Raw genomic sequence first — 15,116 nt, forward strand, 5'->3', positions numbered from 1 at the left:
AGAGAGATCCTGCTCTGCTGGTTTAAACTAAAGAAAAGACTGGATCTATTAGTTTCAGTGGCCACTCCTCACGGACGTCTACCCACTTAGAGGGTTTGATGTTTTCATTCTGCAGGTTCAGAGGAGGAAACATTCCAACAGGTCAAGGTAAAAACAAGCATTTTTCAGGTTTACTCTCTAATTTTATATCATATTAAAATCAATGTCATAATGTTTTATTACTACTAATAATAACCTTTAATATAACCTTCTTGGCAGAGGTAATTAGGCCGGACTACAACTTTATGTCCTCTACTGTATTACACACTTACATACACTGTATTTTACTCAGGGATAAAATGGACCAAAAACAAAACTCACAGGTGAAAATGAATCTGACGAACCTCGGAACAGGACCAGGACAACCTCAACCCAAACCTCAGGAGAGGGAACAGTGGGCCAGTAAGGTGGAGTTCATCCTGGCAGTGGCCGGACACGTTATTGGTTTGGGAAACGTCTGGAGGTTTCCATATCTTTGCTACAAAAACGGAGGAGGTAAATCTTTGCTGTTGTCGTAGGCTCCCTGGGCCGGAATCAATATGTTGATCAATTGATGTGTTAGACAATATTTTGCAAATGCCAGCACTGGACAAACTAACAACTGTTGACTGACCTTGGACTGGTTTCAGAAGTGAGGGGGGGCAAATGTTATGTGCATCCCATAATGAGCAACAAATTGATGACTTGATGTTTTTGACCACGGAAACATGGAGCTCTGTGCATGGCTCCCTGCTGAGCTCATACATTCTTGGCTACTGTAGACACATGCTGACATATGGTGTGCAGGCGACAGGGTGAAGATTCTCTCAGATTTGCTCACCAGTGGTCCCTTGGCCCCCTACTCCTGGCGCCCCCGTGACTAACATTGATTTTTATTTGTGTGCAATATTATAACAGGACTTTTTTTTTTGTTTTTAAAGGAGCTTTCTTCATTCCTTATATTTTGTTCTTGTTCACCTGTGGAATACCGCTCTTCTTCCTGGAGACGTCTTTGGGCCAATTCACCAGCCACGGTGGAATCACATGTTGGAGAAAAATCTGCCCTCTGTTTGAAGGTAAATCTTCACAGTGTTTGTAGTTGTTTAGTATTTTATGATCTGCAAATATAAGAAAATATAAAAAATCATAAAAGTACCAAAATCATAAAAGTACCAACAAACATTATTGCTTGAAAGCATTTTTCATTATTTTGTAACTGCTGCTTGTATTTTTTGTTTTCTTCACAACTCTTCCATCAATGAGATCTCAGTATTGGACGCTGCAAACATTTATAGTGTGTATTCACAATGTCACATTTTAACATCGCTCACTCTCAACAGGTTTAGGTTATGGAAGCCAAATTGTTGCTTTTTACACTGGGGTGTATTACATCATTATACTGGCGTGGGCGTTTCTCTACCTGTTTTCCTCCTTCAAGTCTGAGCTCCCCTGGGCGAGCTGTAGCAACAGCTGGAACACAGGTACGGGACACCGAGACTTTATACAGATATCATGCATCTGTGCAGTGTGATCAGTGCCTCTCGTATTCTTACATGTCAGCTTGGTGTTTGGACCACGGCCCCAATCAAACCTCCTCCCTGCTCCTGTACGGAAATAGCACATCTTCAGTTGTGGAGTTTTGGGAGTAAGTAGCATGAATTAATAATATTCATTCATTAATATTAGCTTTGGTGTTTTTCTTTTTTCATTGTTCTTTATGTTCCTTAAATAAACTTTGTGACAGGAGGAGAATCTTGGGCCTGTCCAGTGGAATTGAGCATATTGGAAATATTCGTTGGGACTTGGCCCTTTGTCTTCTTCTTGCCTGGATATTGTGTTACTTCTGTGTCTGGAATGGAGTGAAGTCCACAGGAAAGGTACAGCAATTTCATGCAAACTCTGTTATTATCGTGTTCAATCTGACTCGTAATCTCACTATTGGTTGTGTCTCAGGTGGTCTACTTCACTGCCACATTTCCGTATGTGATGCTGGTGGTGTTGCTTGTCCGTGGGCTGACTTTACCGGGGGCTAAAGAAGGGATTACGTACTACCTCTACCCTGACCTGTCCCGCCTCACTGATCCAGAGGTAATCATCCTCATCATCATCATCATCATCATCATGATTTCCCAGAAATTACATTTATACACAACAATCTTGGTTTAGCATATATATTTGCTATATACGTTCACAGACTTTGATCTTATAAGACATGACAGTTACACAGATGTGGTCAGGGAGGGAGGCATACAGTATATATACTGTATAATGCAGATGACTCCAGATCAAGCTCTTGCATGTGGTTTTGCTTTTAATTAAGCAAAAAAGTACTTTGTTTAATATTAAAGAGAGAAAGTGACGTTTGTTGAATAATATGAACATAAAGTTGGTCGATTTCCTGCTCTCTAACATCAACTCATTCAATTCCCTGAGGTATGGATGGATGCTGGCAGCCAGATTTTCTACTCCTTTGGAGTTTGTACAGGGGTTCTGACGTCTTTGGGAAGTTACAACAAGTACAACAACAACTGCTACAAGTTTGTATTATATAATCTTCACACACTCTATGGAATTCAATTGTGTTCAAGCTGACTGGATTTGAGCACAAGTTTACTCATATATTTATTTTACTTCCGCCTGCAGAGACTGTGTCTACCTGTGCCTGTTGAACAGCCTCACCAGCTTTGTAGCTGGCATCGCCATCTTTTCTGTGCTTGGCTTCATGGCAAAGGAGCAAAATGTGGATATATCGATGGTGGCTGAATCAGGTATAGAATTTTAGAACAATGCCTGATATAAACCCAGATCAAGGCTGATGAAATATTTAACAGTTCTCTCCCTGTACCTTTGCAGGTCCAGGTTTGGCTTTTATTGCCTATCCTCGAGCTGTGGCTCTCATGCCATTTCCTCAGCTCTGGGCTGTTGCCTTCTTCATCATGATCATCTTCCTGGGATTAGACAGCGAGGTAGGACGACATGAATCAACTCTGTTGTTGCTGTGAATGTTATGTTCCGACACCGCGGGCTCTTTCTTACACCCGGTGCAGAGCGAGTGTATTCACTAGTTCCAGACCAGCACGGATCTCATGGGCGTGAACAGGTGTGGTGAGGTGTATTATTTGTGCATTGCTATAGTCAGTGTGAAGCGATGGTGGTGCCGTATTTCACTGTTATTTAAAGGGCATAGTATTACAGCAGCCTCTATTATGTTCCCAGGCCGGTGCACAACACATGAAATAAGCTTTCCAGCATTGTGAAAGAAATCCAACAAGGTGTCAATACACCTGGCTTATAAGTGGAATAGCAGATGGCACTGATTGATTTATGGCATGTTATGCCCAAAACACACCCAGGATTAATAATGAGACTATGTGGAATCCTTCTGAATTATTGTAACCTTCTTTTCTCCTCAGAATATAGCCCATCCATTTCTTTTGAAAATCAAACAAATGTATCTTTTTTTGCTCCCACAGTTTGTTTTTCAAGAAGCTCTGGTCACGACCATCTCCGACATGTATCCCTCAGTCTTTCACAACCGCTGTCGACGTAAACTCCTTCTTCTCGCCATCAATGCTGGAAGTTTTTTTATTGGTCTTCTGATGGTTACAGAGGTGAGTGTTTTGTTGGGACAGTTTCTATAATCGGTTAAGCCTTTGCAAAAATGAACCCCTTTAATATAAATGCACTATTGTTATCTGCACCTGTCTATGGACCATAACACTGGACAAACACTATGATACAATCACAACTTCTCAGTGATTAGTTCTGTCTCTTGTTATTTTTCAGGGAGGCCTTTATATTTTCCAGCTGTTTGACCACTACGCCGCCAGTGGGATGACTCTCCTGTTTTTTGCTGTTCTTGAATCCGTCTGTATTGGATGGGTCTATGGTAAAGAGGAGTAGTCCACTTACAGGGTTCATCTTGGGTCTTTTCCTTTTACAGCTCGCAGGAGACAGGAGATGTCTCTGAGAGCAACATTGCGGATTTAAAACAATTTTCAGATGAGAAATTGTTTGTTTTTTAAAATCAAGAATGATTGTTTTGCAGTGTATTCTACATACAAGCGTTTACATTTACACAGGCTAAACTAGAATTGATGTAGTTTAATTTGATGCTTTGCATTCATGCAGAGTTAGACCATATTGTTAGCTATGTTAAACCAGTGGCTCCCCACCTCAGGCTTTGTGAGGCAATAAACAGGACATATATTTTTTACAATTTATGGGAATAATCACAGGTTTGGATAGCCACACCATAGACAGACATCACAAGATAAAAAAGGTTGGGAAACCCCTGCTTCAAATCCACAAAACTTAATTTTCAATGTTAGATGAGATCCCCAAATTCTGACTTTTTCTAAATTTGACAAAAAACATGTGTGAGACTGAAATAATTTTAAGAACCTAACAATTCTTATTTTCTGAAGGTGCTGGTCGTCACTATGATAACATCAAGGACATGATTGGATATCAACCCTGGCCTTTTATGAAATATTGTTGGCAGTACTTCACAGCAGCCATCTGTACTGTAAGTATCCGGATATGACAGAATGTTATCAGCCAGCTCATAGCTAATCAGCTGATGCTTAGTTTGACTTCATTGTACTGTCGACTTTTAACACAGCAGCAAATTGTACATTTTTCTGTGAGTAGTATGTTTGTAATCTGATCATTTAAATTAGTTTTCATGCTTTCTCTCTTTTTCAGTTTACATTACTCTTCACTGTGATAAGGTACACTCCACTCAAATTCAACAACACTTATGAATACCCCTGGTGGGGCTACACCATTGGAGGATTTCTTGCTCTATCGTCAACACTCATGGTTCCTCTGTGGATGCTGTACGCTGTCAGTGTCACTCCAGGAACAGTGAGACAGGTATGATCCCGTGTTGTTCATGAAACAGGGTCAGACTCAAATGTTAGAATGGTATCAACTGAAAACAATGACGGTATATATTAGCTTTGGAGTATCTGTAAAAGGATATTTGAGTGAATTTATACAGAAACTGTATTTTGTATGTGCATTATATTGTGTAGCTCCAAAACAGCCTGCTGTATTAGATCTGTGCACCCAAGTTGTTCCAGATCAACAACACAATTCAGTAGTAAACATTAGGAAAGCATGGGCTACTGAGCTACAGCCCTAAAACCTGCCCCCTACTGGCTGTTACTTGTCATCAGAGAAAACAAAATCATGGTTCAGCAGATTTGTTATTTTCCCATTCTGTGATGGAATTACTTGGAATTTGTCTCTTTAATTTCATTATTTTTTGTTCTCCTTCACACAGAGACTTAAAGTTCTGTGCACTCCATCCAAAGACTTACCCAGCACAGCATTAAAGAAAGCATCACATCCTGAGTCGTTCCAGACGTTCACAGACTTGTGTACACTCCGCAAGACAGACAACCTTGACAACACAGATGACAGCGCTCAGAGAACATCTGTAATTTAAAAAGCGAGAGGAGGAAAAAGGACTGTGAAGAAAAGAACGATTTTTAAATCTCTAGTGAGTTCCAGTTGGCAGAACGTTTCCGACACTGAGTTATGTTACAGAAGCTACTGGAAATCACACTGTACAGATTATTGCACTGTTTCCTGTTTGACTTTGAAAGCATTCATACTGTGTATTTTTCGGTTTTTCTTTCTGTCTCTGACTGGTTTCTCACTCCTGTGATCGTCTGCCCTGCACTGACTTGCACCTGGGCCATTAAGTCTGTTTTTAGTGATTTTTTTTTGGTATGTTTTCCAGTTTTCTTTGTCAGTTTGTCTGTTCATTTGACCTCAGTTCACCTTGTTTTGTTGAGTTCTGGAGTTTCTTTTGTCTGCCTGGTTGATTGAAATTGTATTTTCAGTCAAACCTGCCTTTGGCCTTGTCTGAATTCTGCAATTTAGATGCAAACCACAACACTGGGAGCTGTTGTTGTGAGGACGCCTCAATGATGAGAAGCTGATTGAAAATCAATGCCTTTTAATTTGCTTCTGAAAACTACATTTATCAAATGGCAGTCATTCTCTTGTATCAGCTTTAGGTTAACCCACATTTGTTTAGCTTTCTGATGTTTTTATAGGTGAGTTTTTTCTTTTTTGTTTTTGAGTGGTGAGCCTCACACAATTTGAATTCAAGAGATTCTGAGCCAATGCTTCTCCACAGAATTGAGCAGTACTGCTATGTTCACACGGACAGTGAGACATCTTCTGGCTGAACTGACACATTACACACAGATACAGGAAAGACATGAAGCTGCTTGGTTTTGGTGTTTTGAAATCGACAGTTTTGAAATCTTGCACACACACAAAACAAGCTTAACATTTTAAATGTATTGTGCCTGCAACGACTTGATTATTAAGAATAATGTGATGTAAATGTTTCTACGTAAATAATTTCTTGATCCCCATCCCCAAAAGACTTATTGTAAGTCGCTTTGGATAAAAGCGTCAGCTAAATGAAAAATGTAATGTAATGTAAAATTACAAAAAATACCATAGGGGTGACCTTCAAACTGAGACATGGCAGCAAAGTCATCCAAGGTGCTGGAGCCCTGGAATTTCACATTCACGTAGTCAAGGAACAAACTGCCTGACAGCAATTTAATCTGTTTTTTCAGGGTAATTTTTCTTCTAGATGTTACCTCCATACCCAGAATTTAACCATGTTAAAAATATTTCCATGCACTAGTATATTTCCTGTTTTCAACAATTGTTTTCCAGATGTATAAAACAATTTACAGGTATGGTAGTTCTTTCCCTTCAGGTATGAACAAAACCATGGATTTGTTGGATTCAGTCAGACTTTATTCTCACAATATATGTGGTGTGAAGCCTGTACACAGGATTAATATTTCGTGGACAAAAAAAGATGAGTCAACACCTTTATCAAAACAGTCAGTGAATTATAATCTTTACGGAAATTAAAAACAATTTTATATTCAATTTTTATTTTAAATAATGTTTTTATTTTAATTTTATTTTGGCTATGTTTTACCTAATAATCTGTCAGATGAGTGAAAACTATATTTGACAATAAACAGTGTTGGGCCATTTAAAATAGAGCCATTTAAAATATAACCACCAGAGGGTGCTGTAAGTACTTTACTTTATCTGCACGTCACAACACAGTTGGACACAATCAACCATGTAATATGATGTACATGATAATTACATGATAACAGTTTGGATGGAAACATCCTTCCTATAGAAACACAGTTTAAAAACAAAAAAAATTAACCTTCTGATAACACCAGGCCGAACAAACTCAACATTAGACTTTCCCATGAACAGGAATGTGATCTCAGGCTTTTGCACCCACCTTATATTTATGTTGTGTATTGTCACTGCAAGGACAATAAATTATATATTTTCCAGACATTATAACCATTAACTTGTGTATTAAATGGTCTTAGTTGTAATAAATGTTCCTGTAACATTATCAGAAATTTGGGAAGTGGAGGATGTAATGAGATGTAATGGTAAGTTTTTCAAGGACTCTTAGGAATGTGTTTAATTTCTTGAATGCAGTGTTGGTGATTTGTAATGTAAGGTAATCTGTGTGTGCACAGCGTATGTGGGAGGGTTGAGCATTCGACCTTAATCCTCTGGTGCACACGAGTGTCTGAGCCAATGTGGAAGCAGAGATTAGACAGATCTCGAATCTTCAGTTAACGTTCATCCCAATGAAACATCATCGTCTAATAGGAAACTTAACAGCAACTTCATCAAATTATCTTTATTTGTTTTGAATCACAGGTCAGGATCTCGTCACATAAGACAACTCAAATTATTTTCATATTTTTTGACTGGGCCTCAAAAGGAAAACAGCTGTGATCTTACCCTTCTCACCTAATGATGCTTGGCCTTCTGCCACATGACACATCTAGAATTTTGTCTCAAGGATTTTTCAGTCAATCTAAGAAAACAAGTAACCAATCTGTTATGTAGCCTGACCTCATTGGACTGTGGGTCTATGGTAGGTATGTAGGGCAACATGAAGATATGTATGAAAAAAGAAGAACGATAGTAATCGATCATCAAAATAGTTACCAGCTAGTTCCCCGTTGATGAATTAAATGCTTTTAGATCGCCTGTAAGCAGATATTAGAAATGTAATTCTTTTAAGTGATTTTTCACTATTCTAAAGAGATCCTAAAAAGAATCATCTTCTTTTTTATTTTACACACAGTAAAATGGATATCTGTATTCTGTGGTAAATTGCAAACAGTATTCGAACAAATCCTTCCTTCCTCTTCATACCTTGCTTCATAACACTAAGTATTGCTTTTAACGTTTTCTACAAGTGGTCTGAACATTCAGCTTAGATTCAAAGAAGTCCATTTTTAGTCTGAGTCTCTGAGTAAGAATGAATATAATGAAAAATGGAGGAACAGGAGTCTCTTACTTTCACCGGTTGACATTTAATGTGCTATAACATGTTCTAGTTTTTTATCATATGTGTGTCCTGACCCACTAACAGATTACCCACAGTTCCGCTTGACACAGGTAGGGACTTCCTGTTACAGTTTCGTTGCCCTTAGCCTCCACGGGAGTGTGTAAAGTACTTGTATAGCTGTTAAGTATAAGGCTAATCCCAATTACTTGTTGTTGACGTGTGACTTTAGGCACGAGGCAGGCACCCTATCGATCTAAGCTTTTTGAGATTTCTAACCTGCGTCAGGCTTATGAGTTTCTACAAGCTTCTATATCAATCTCATTTAGAGCTCAGCTCCCACAACCTTGGTGTCCTAGATGCCCCATATACGCAAATCACCAACCGACCTTTCACCAAGTGGCAAAATGTAATGCTTCAGTAGTTTTATTACTGAAGTAGAACATTTAATGAAACTGTATGCTCCTATACCTATCTATCTATCTATCTATCTATCTACTTAAATGCCATCTAAAATCTTTTGATAAATAATTTACACAATTACTACAATATATGACACAAGCATGCTCAAATCGGGTCATTTCAGTTCAAATTGATTTTGCCTTAATGTTCATTAAAATGTTTTTAATGACACTACATTGAATTTTTATACCTATTTGAAATTTATAAATAACATTACCATGATTTACATGACAAAGATCAAGAAGCTAACATATTATAATACAGTATTTATCCTCTGCAGTGCCCTGAAGCAAAAGAATAAAATAAATAAAATCGTTATGTTCTCCGGGCTCAGAGATAGTCTGAGGTCTTTGACCTGTGGAGTCAGTAAGTGGCTGCTCTAATCACTTTTGAGGACGACGTGAATCGAGGGAGACAGGTGTCACCTCTAACGTGCGGCCTGACTTCCAGACAACCTACTCAACACCTCTGAATTGCGTACGAGGTGTGAATCCAATTTGCGAGGATTGAAGATTAGAAAGGGCCAAACCCTTCCAGTTTAACAGCTTGCTAGTGGCAATTTTTGGATGCTAAGCAGATAAACACAAGCTCCTTGGTGTGGAAATCCCACTTGTAGGAATTGGCATACTTATGAAAGCTGTGTGACAGATTGTTTCCTGTTAGTACATCCAGGGCATTGCTATGTGTGAAAGTATTATCACCAGAATTTGCACATTTCACTTTCTCATCTAGTGTCAACAGTGTAAACGTTTGATTGAATTAAACACAATCTGTTGTATTGTTGTACTGCTGTACTTGTAGTGGAAACTTGTTATATGCAAGTAAGGTGTTAATCGTAATAGTTTGTGTTAATAAATATAAAATAGCTTTTCTCAAATGCAATGTTATACCAGAGAGACAGAAAAACTGAAAATATAATTAACATGGAAGATTTAGGACTGTACATGTTATTTAAAATTCTAATTCATCAACATTTTTTATTAAATAATTTCAAATTTCTATAAATGTGACAAACTTCCATAGGCAGAACATATTACATGTGCTGAGAGCTAGACTTTTAATCATTACTCATGTTTTTTCCAACGACATTTCTTTTGTGAGAGACAAATTATTAATTGTGACTCATTATTATACATTTCTCGGTTTCTAGTTTTTCCTTACAAATCAAAGTCATATGTTTTCTCCAGCCAGGCTGCTCTTCCCCTGCTTTAGGCCAGGCAGACTGTTTGACCAGCACATCCTCCTGCAGCATTATAAACATATACACCTCCACTGTATTACATTAATCTATTTTTAAACAATATTTGCATTTTAACTTACTCATCATTACATGCTGATCAAATAGATAGCAGCTCACTATAAGTGACAGCCCTGCTATGTACACAATCAATTCAAAATTTAAAATACCTTAACATAAATACCTCAGCATAAATGTATGTACACATGGAGGGATTACTGACCCAGGAGATCAAGAGGTCAGTACATTACAGTTTAAGAGGCATAAGAAATGTTAAATGTACTTATACCTTGGTTAGGACCATTTTAATCATAGACCCTACAGAGTGAGGATATTTTTGGAAAGTGAGGACATTACTTCGGCGGTCCTTACTTCTTCAAAGGGCTGTTTGTTGGCTAAGACTTGGTTTTAGGGTTAGAGTTAGGCATTAAATTTGGATGGTAAGGGTAAGTGTAAGGGGCTAGTGCAGGGGTCGGCAACCTTCACTATCAAAAGAGTCATTTTGCTCCCTCTTCCACCAAATAAAAGTCGCCTGGAGCCGCAAAACATATTTGGTAACACAGCATATAAAGTTTTATACATAGTTATACTCAGTGTTGTGCCAGTTCCCAATTAAAAATAACTAGTTCAAAGTTCAGTTCATGCAGATGATAATGAACTAGTTCACGTTCATAGTCAAATTTGAAAGATTTTGAACTAAGTTCACGGTTTAAAAAATTAACTAGTTCACGTTCATTTGTTCCATTTTTTTTGGGATGATTTAGATGACAAACTTACGATCATGTGTTTAGTTATTAATCGATGGTGTCGGATCATGTTTTCATGATGTTTAAATTCAGTCTCATAAACTCTGGAGCGAATCAAACAAACACTAAGTTACTTCATGTGCTGATCAGGTCCTGATAACTAGTGATGAGTGTTTATTAGTTAAAGTGAGAGCAGGTCAGAGTGGAGGAGGAAACTGAAACTCCAGCTCGGTACAAACCAACTGCAGCTTCTGCTCTGATCACTGAGCAGCTGTGACCAGAGAAACTCTTCTTCAACAAAGTCACTGTCCGGCTGCTTCACGTGAACGAGCTCTGATCTCACTGAGGGTGTTGCTCTGAGTGAGAGAGTGGGGGCGGAGCCCTGGGGCCTGTGTGTGTGTGTGTGTGTGTGTGTGTGTGTGTGTGTGTGTGTGTGTGTGTGTGTGTGTGTGTGTGTGTGTGTGTGTGTGGGTTCCTCCTGTCTCCACTGTAACCAGGTCACACACTCATTGTGAGAACTGGTGGGCTACGCTGGGTCTTGACCAATCTACGTGTGGCAACTTGGAAAAGTGTGAGTGTGTGTGTTGGTTTGGTGGTTTACCATTATTAATTAAATGGTAACTGGTCTGTATTTATATAGCACTTTTCCAGTCTTGATGACCACTCAAAGCATTTTACAGTACAGTTTATTCCCATTCACAAACACATTCATACAGCGCATCTGCAGCACATTTTTTTTTCTATGAGGGGCAATTCAGGGTTCAGTATCTTGCCCAAGGACACTTCGGCATGCAGATGGGGAAGACTGGGATCTGTGAAATGCTATGTTCTAATCTCAGGTGAAAAGCTAAAGAGCCTTTCATTTAGTAGAAGAGGGTTTTTGCTGCACTGAGACTGAGTTTAACGTCAAAATAAATTAAATACGTGTTCTGTTAAGACACCTATAGAATGTAATGAAATGAAAAATATTACATATTGCTTCTCTTAGCTTGATTAAGGCCACAAGCCGAAACTATCTCTAGATCTCTGGTAGTTGTTTTTCTTTTCTTCATTGTCATTTCCTGGTGTGGTCTTGTAATGTAATTAACTCTAATGACTCCTGTAAATGGTTTGGGAGCAAACACTCTTAGCGTAATTGACAAATACAATAATGAGTGTGGCAGCCAATGAGATCATTAACTTATTAAAAGAACACCTGTCAGGGCAGGTCATTATAACGAAGGCCCGACAAATGGCTGAGCGTCGTAACACCTACAGAATTTTATATGAAATTCTAGTTCACATCATTGAGAGGAAAAACAGTAAATGTAAAAAAATTATTATAGAGAAATGGGCAAACTAATAATACATAATAATTATGACTGAAAGTTTCAATTTTCGAATTGGAATAATATTGGGTTCATGGAAAACAGAATCTTGGGTTTGTGTAGTTAAGGAGAATAAGGAGAATAGTGCTTTCAAGAGCTTTTGGATTATTGGAGGAAATTTAATAAATATTAATACAGGTGGAAATATAATTATGAAAAACTAAAGTTACTGAAGACTCAAATATACAGTATATAAGATTCACACATACATATAATATTAAGATTTATATAAATATAAAATGTAGGGTCAACTGTAGGATCAACTGAAAATGACATCCACTTGAAATACTCACCAGAGATCAGAGTATTTCAAGTGGATGTCATTTTCAGTTGATCCTCCTAGGAGCAAAGGCTATTTGATTGAATTAGTGCGTTAAACATTGTATGTTAATGTTCTTGTCTGCTTTTACTTTTCATTCACAAATCAGTCAATAGTCACCGGACTTATTGCCACCGTATGCCAAGGGACCAAATTAAGGTAATCGATTTAGGGGAAAGCTAAGTGGTTCAATCAGCATTAGCGTAACAAGGTAATAATCTTTAGAAACTCTAATGAAGTAAGCTCACCCTCCTCGTCAAAGAGTGAACCCTACAGCAATGTGTAATACCTCAGGTATAACCAAATATAGTTTGCCATTCATCTAGTTATTTAAATCGCCGATGTCTGGCAGCCAAAAACAGATCGGTTTGAGTAGGTCAAACACAGAACTTAGGTTGAACTTAGGTTGAACAACTTACTTTGATCTAAATTGAGTCAACAACATTCAAAAAAGCTGCAAAAACAACTTTTTTTATTAAATATTTTTGCATGTGTAAACAAGTACTCAAGAACAAGCAGACACAACTGAGAACCAGACAAATGAACTCTCTGATTTTCTAAAGCTGCTGCAGACATGGCCTGCTTCAGATTCATACAGATCCTGGTTTTGGAGGATAGCTCACATGTTTGACTACAACGATACTTGCTTTTATATCATTACATATCATCCTGTAAATGGTTTGGGAGCAAACACTCTTTTAATTGATAAATACAATGATACTGAGTAGGTTGTTTAAAGTGGTATCACAATAATGAGTGTGGCAGCCGACGAGGTATCCTGTAAGATCATTTACTTATTAAAAAACACCTGTCAGGGCAGGTCATTATAACGAAGGCCCGACAAATGGCTGAGCGTCGTCACACCTACAGAATTTTGTATGAAATTCTATGCTAAAATTTTCGAATTGGGATAATATTGCGTTCATGGAACACAGAATCTTGGGTTTATGTAATTACGACAATATAAGGAGAATATTGCTTGAATAGCGCGCGAAACACTTATTCAATGTGATGCGATTAATGGGAACTGGTCTGTATTTATATAGCACTTTACTAGTCTTGATGACCACTCAAAGCCCTTTATAGTTCAGTTTTTAGTACAGGATTGAACTGCCGACCTTCTGGTTAGATGATGACCGCTCTAACCCCTGAGCCGCAGCCGCACACATGGACTATGTATGAAAACAACAGTGTCTTAATGCGAGAGCCTACTGAGTCTGTTAAACAGCAGCAGTAAGTTTACCGACAACTGATGTAATTTACCAGCCAATATTAATGAGGTGACAAGTTATGGCTTGTCTAATCCAATTAAATAAGAACATAATCCCCATTATCTGCTGGAGGAGACGCGATATCCTGCCAATCAATGGATTAACCTAGTCCCAATATTTAGACAGACCTGTTGGAAGATGCTACCACCTTGTATCCTTGATAAAAAAGAGACCAACATTAACAATGTGATATAAGAGCATAATTACATGTACATCTGTAATTTTCTTCTAGCAGATTGTTGTTGGAGTCAGTGATTATTTTGTGTTGTGTTTACGGGTTTACAGACAGGTATGAAGAGGGATGAATAAATGATGGATGCCTGTTAACCTCACAAAAGGGTTTACGTCTGTTCTTATAACATAGAAATATAAAAGAAATATTAAAGAATAAAACTTTCCAACACATTACAAATGTTTCTGTACAATGAGACAAATTCTTCTTTTACAATTTGTCCTTGCAAATCAAGGACAATACTCCTCTTTTCCATGGATCAACTGGTGAGGACATTTTACTCCCTTCTAAACGCATGGTTTCAGCCTTTTCTGCCTTATTTTGGTTATTACAGCAATCAGACAGACTTAATTTACTGGTTCCAATTTGTGCAGATTTCAAATGCAATAAAGTACTTAGGTCTAATTTAGGCGTTTCTAATTGTGCTCTATTTCAATTTATTAAGGAGCAAAGTTTGATCAGGCATATACTGTACATGCAACACCAGAATTCAAGATTGGCATAGCAACAGTATCTAAGGGCTGGTAAATGGTCTGTACTTATAAAATAATAATTTTATTTGTACATAATAACTTTATGCCTTATGCTTTCATGTGAAACTCCTTGCTGTCAGGTAAAAAGTGGCAGCTGGTCTGAATGTGTCACAGAAATAGATTGTGGCTGTCTACTCCTTTCTGCAGGTCAACAGTGGAGTTAGCAGTAATCATTTTGGGGGAAATAAAACTATAAACCTTTCTTTCCTGTCAATATGCAAACCTGGGGTTTGTCGAGCCCGGTCCGGACAGCGTCGTGTTCGTGGATTCGAGGTTCAAGTGGGAAAGGCAATGATTTAGACAAGATCCATGTTCAAAAGTTTCACAGCAAGAAGTTTATTGTATAAGAACAATACTTACAGAGAGTCTCTGGGGTTCTGCCGGACACGTCACCAGGTTCTCTGGATCATGTCGAGAAGAAGCCCCGTTTCTTCCGAAGTCCACAGTATATATAATAAGACACAGGGTGTGGCACAGAGGAGGACTCAGTTATTTGCCTAACGTACGCTGCTTCCACAATTTGCAGCTGGGCAGATTACTTACCTCAA

At 38.2% G+C, this 15,116-nt stretch overlaps 1 protein-coding gene across 1 annotated transcript; it reads left to right on the forward strand.

Moving 5' to 3' along the window:
• The first annotated feature begins 368 nt into the window (after nucleotides 1-368).
• On the forward strand, nucleotides 369-5,473 carry slc6a22.2 (solute carrier family 6 member 22, tandem duplicate 2). Its single transcript, XM_035151687.1, has 14 exons — nucleotides 369-534; nucleotides 960-1,094; nucleotides 1,359-1,499; nucleotides 1,579-1,663; nucleotides 1,763-1,895; nucleotides 1,972-2,106; nucleotides 2,452-2,555; nucleotides 2,662-2,786; nucleotides 2,872-2,984; nucleotides 3,492-3,629; nucleotides 3,805-3,907; nucleotides 4,446-4,546; nucleotides 4,726-4,896; nucleotides 5,309-5,473. The coding sequence occupies exons 1-14, from the start codon at nucleotides 369-371 to the stop codon at nucleotides 5,471-5,473; spliced, it is 1,815 nt and encodes a 604-aa protein (XP_035007578.1).
• The last annotated feature ends 9,643 nt before the right edge of the window (nucleotides 5,474-15,116 follow it).

This window comes from Hippoglossus stenolepis, chromosome 3 (genome assembly GCF_022539355.2).
Source record: "Hippoglossus stenolepis isolate QCI-W04-F060 chromosome 3, HSTE1.2, whole genome shotgun sequence".
NCBI classification, from domain to species: domain Eukaryota; kingdom Metazoa; phylum Chordata; class Actinopteri; order Pleuronectiformes; family Pleuronectidae; genus Hippoglossus; species Hippoglossus stenolepis.

What these genes read in the sequence shown, in the direction of transcription:
- slc6a22.2 (XM_035151687.1), top strand. Translation starts at nt 369, where the DNA reads ATGAATCTGACGAACCTCGGAACAGGACCAGGACAACCTCAACCCAAA. An exon ending in GAGTGAAGTCCACAGGAAAG is followed by an intron (nt 1,896 to 1,971) that starts GTACAGCAATTT and finishes GTTGTGTCTCAG; the next exon opens with GTGGTCTACTTCACTGCCAC. An exon ending in CTGTATTGGATGGGTCTATG is followed by an intron (nt 3,908 to 4,445) that starts GTAAAGAGGAGT and finishes TATTTTCTGAAG; the next exon opens with GTGCTGGTCGTCACTATGAT.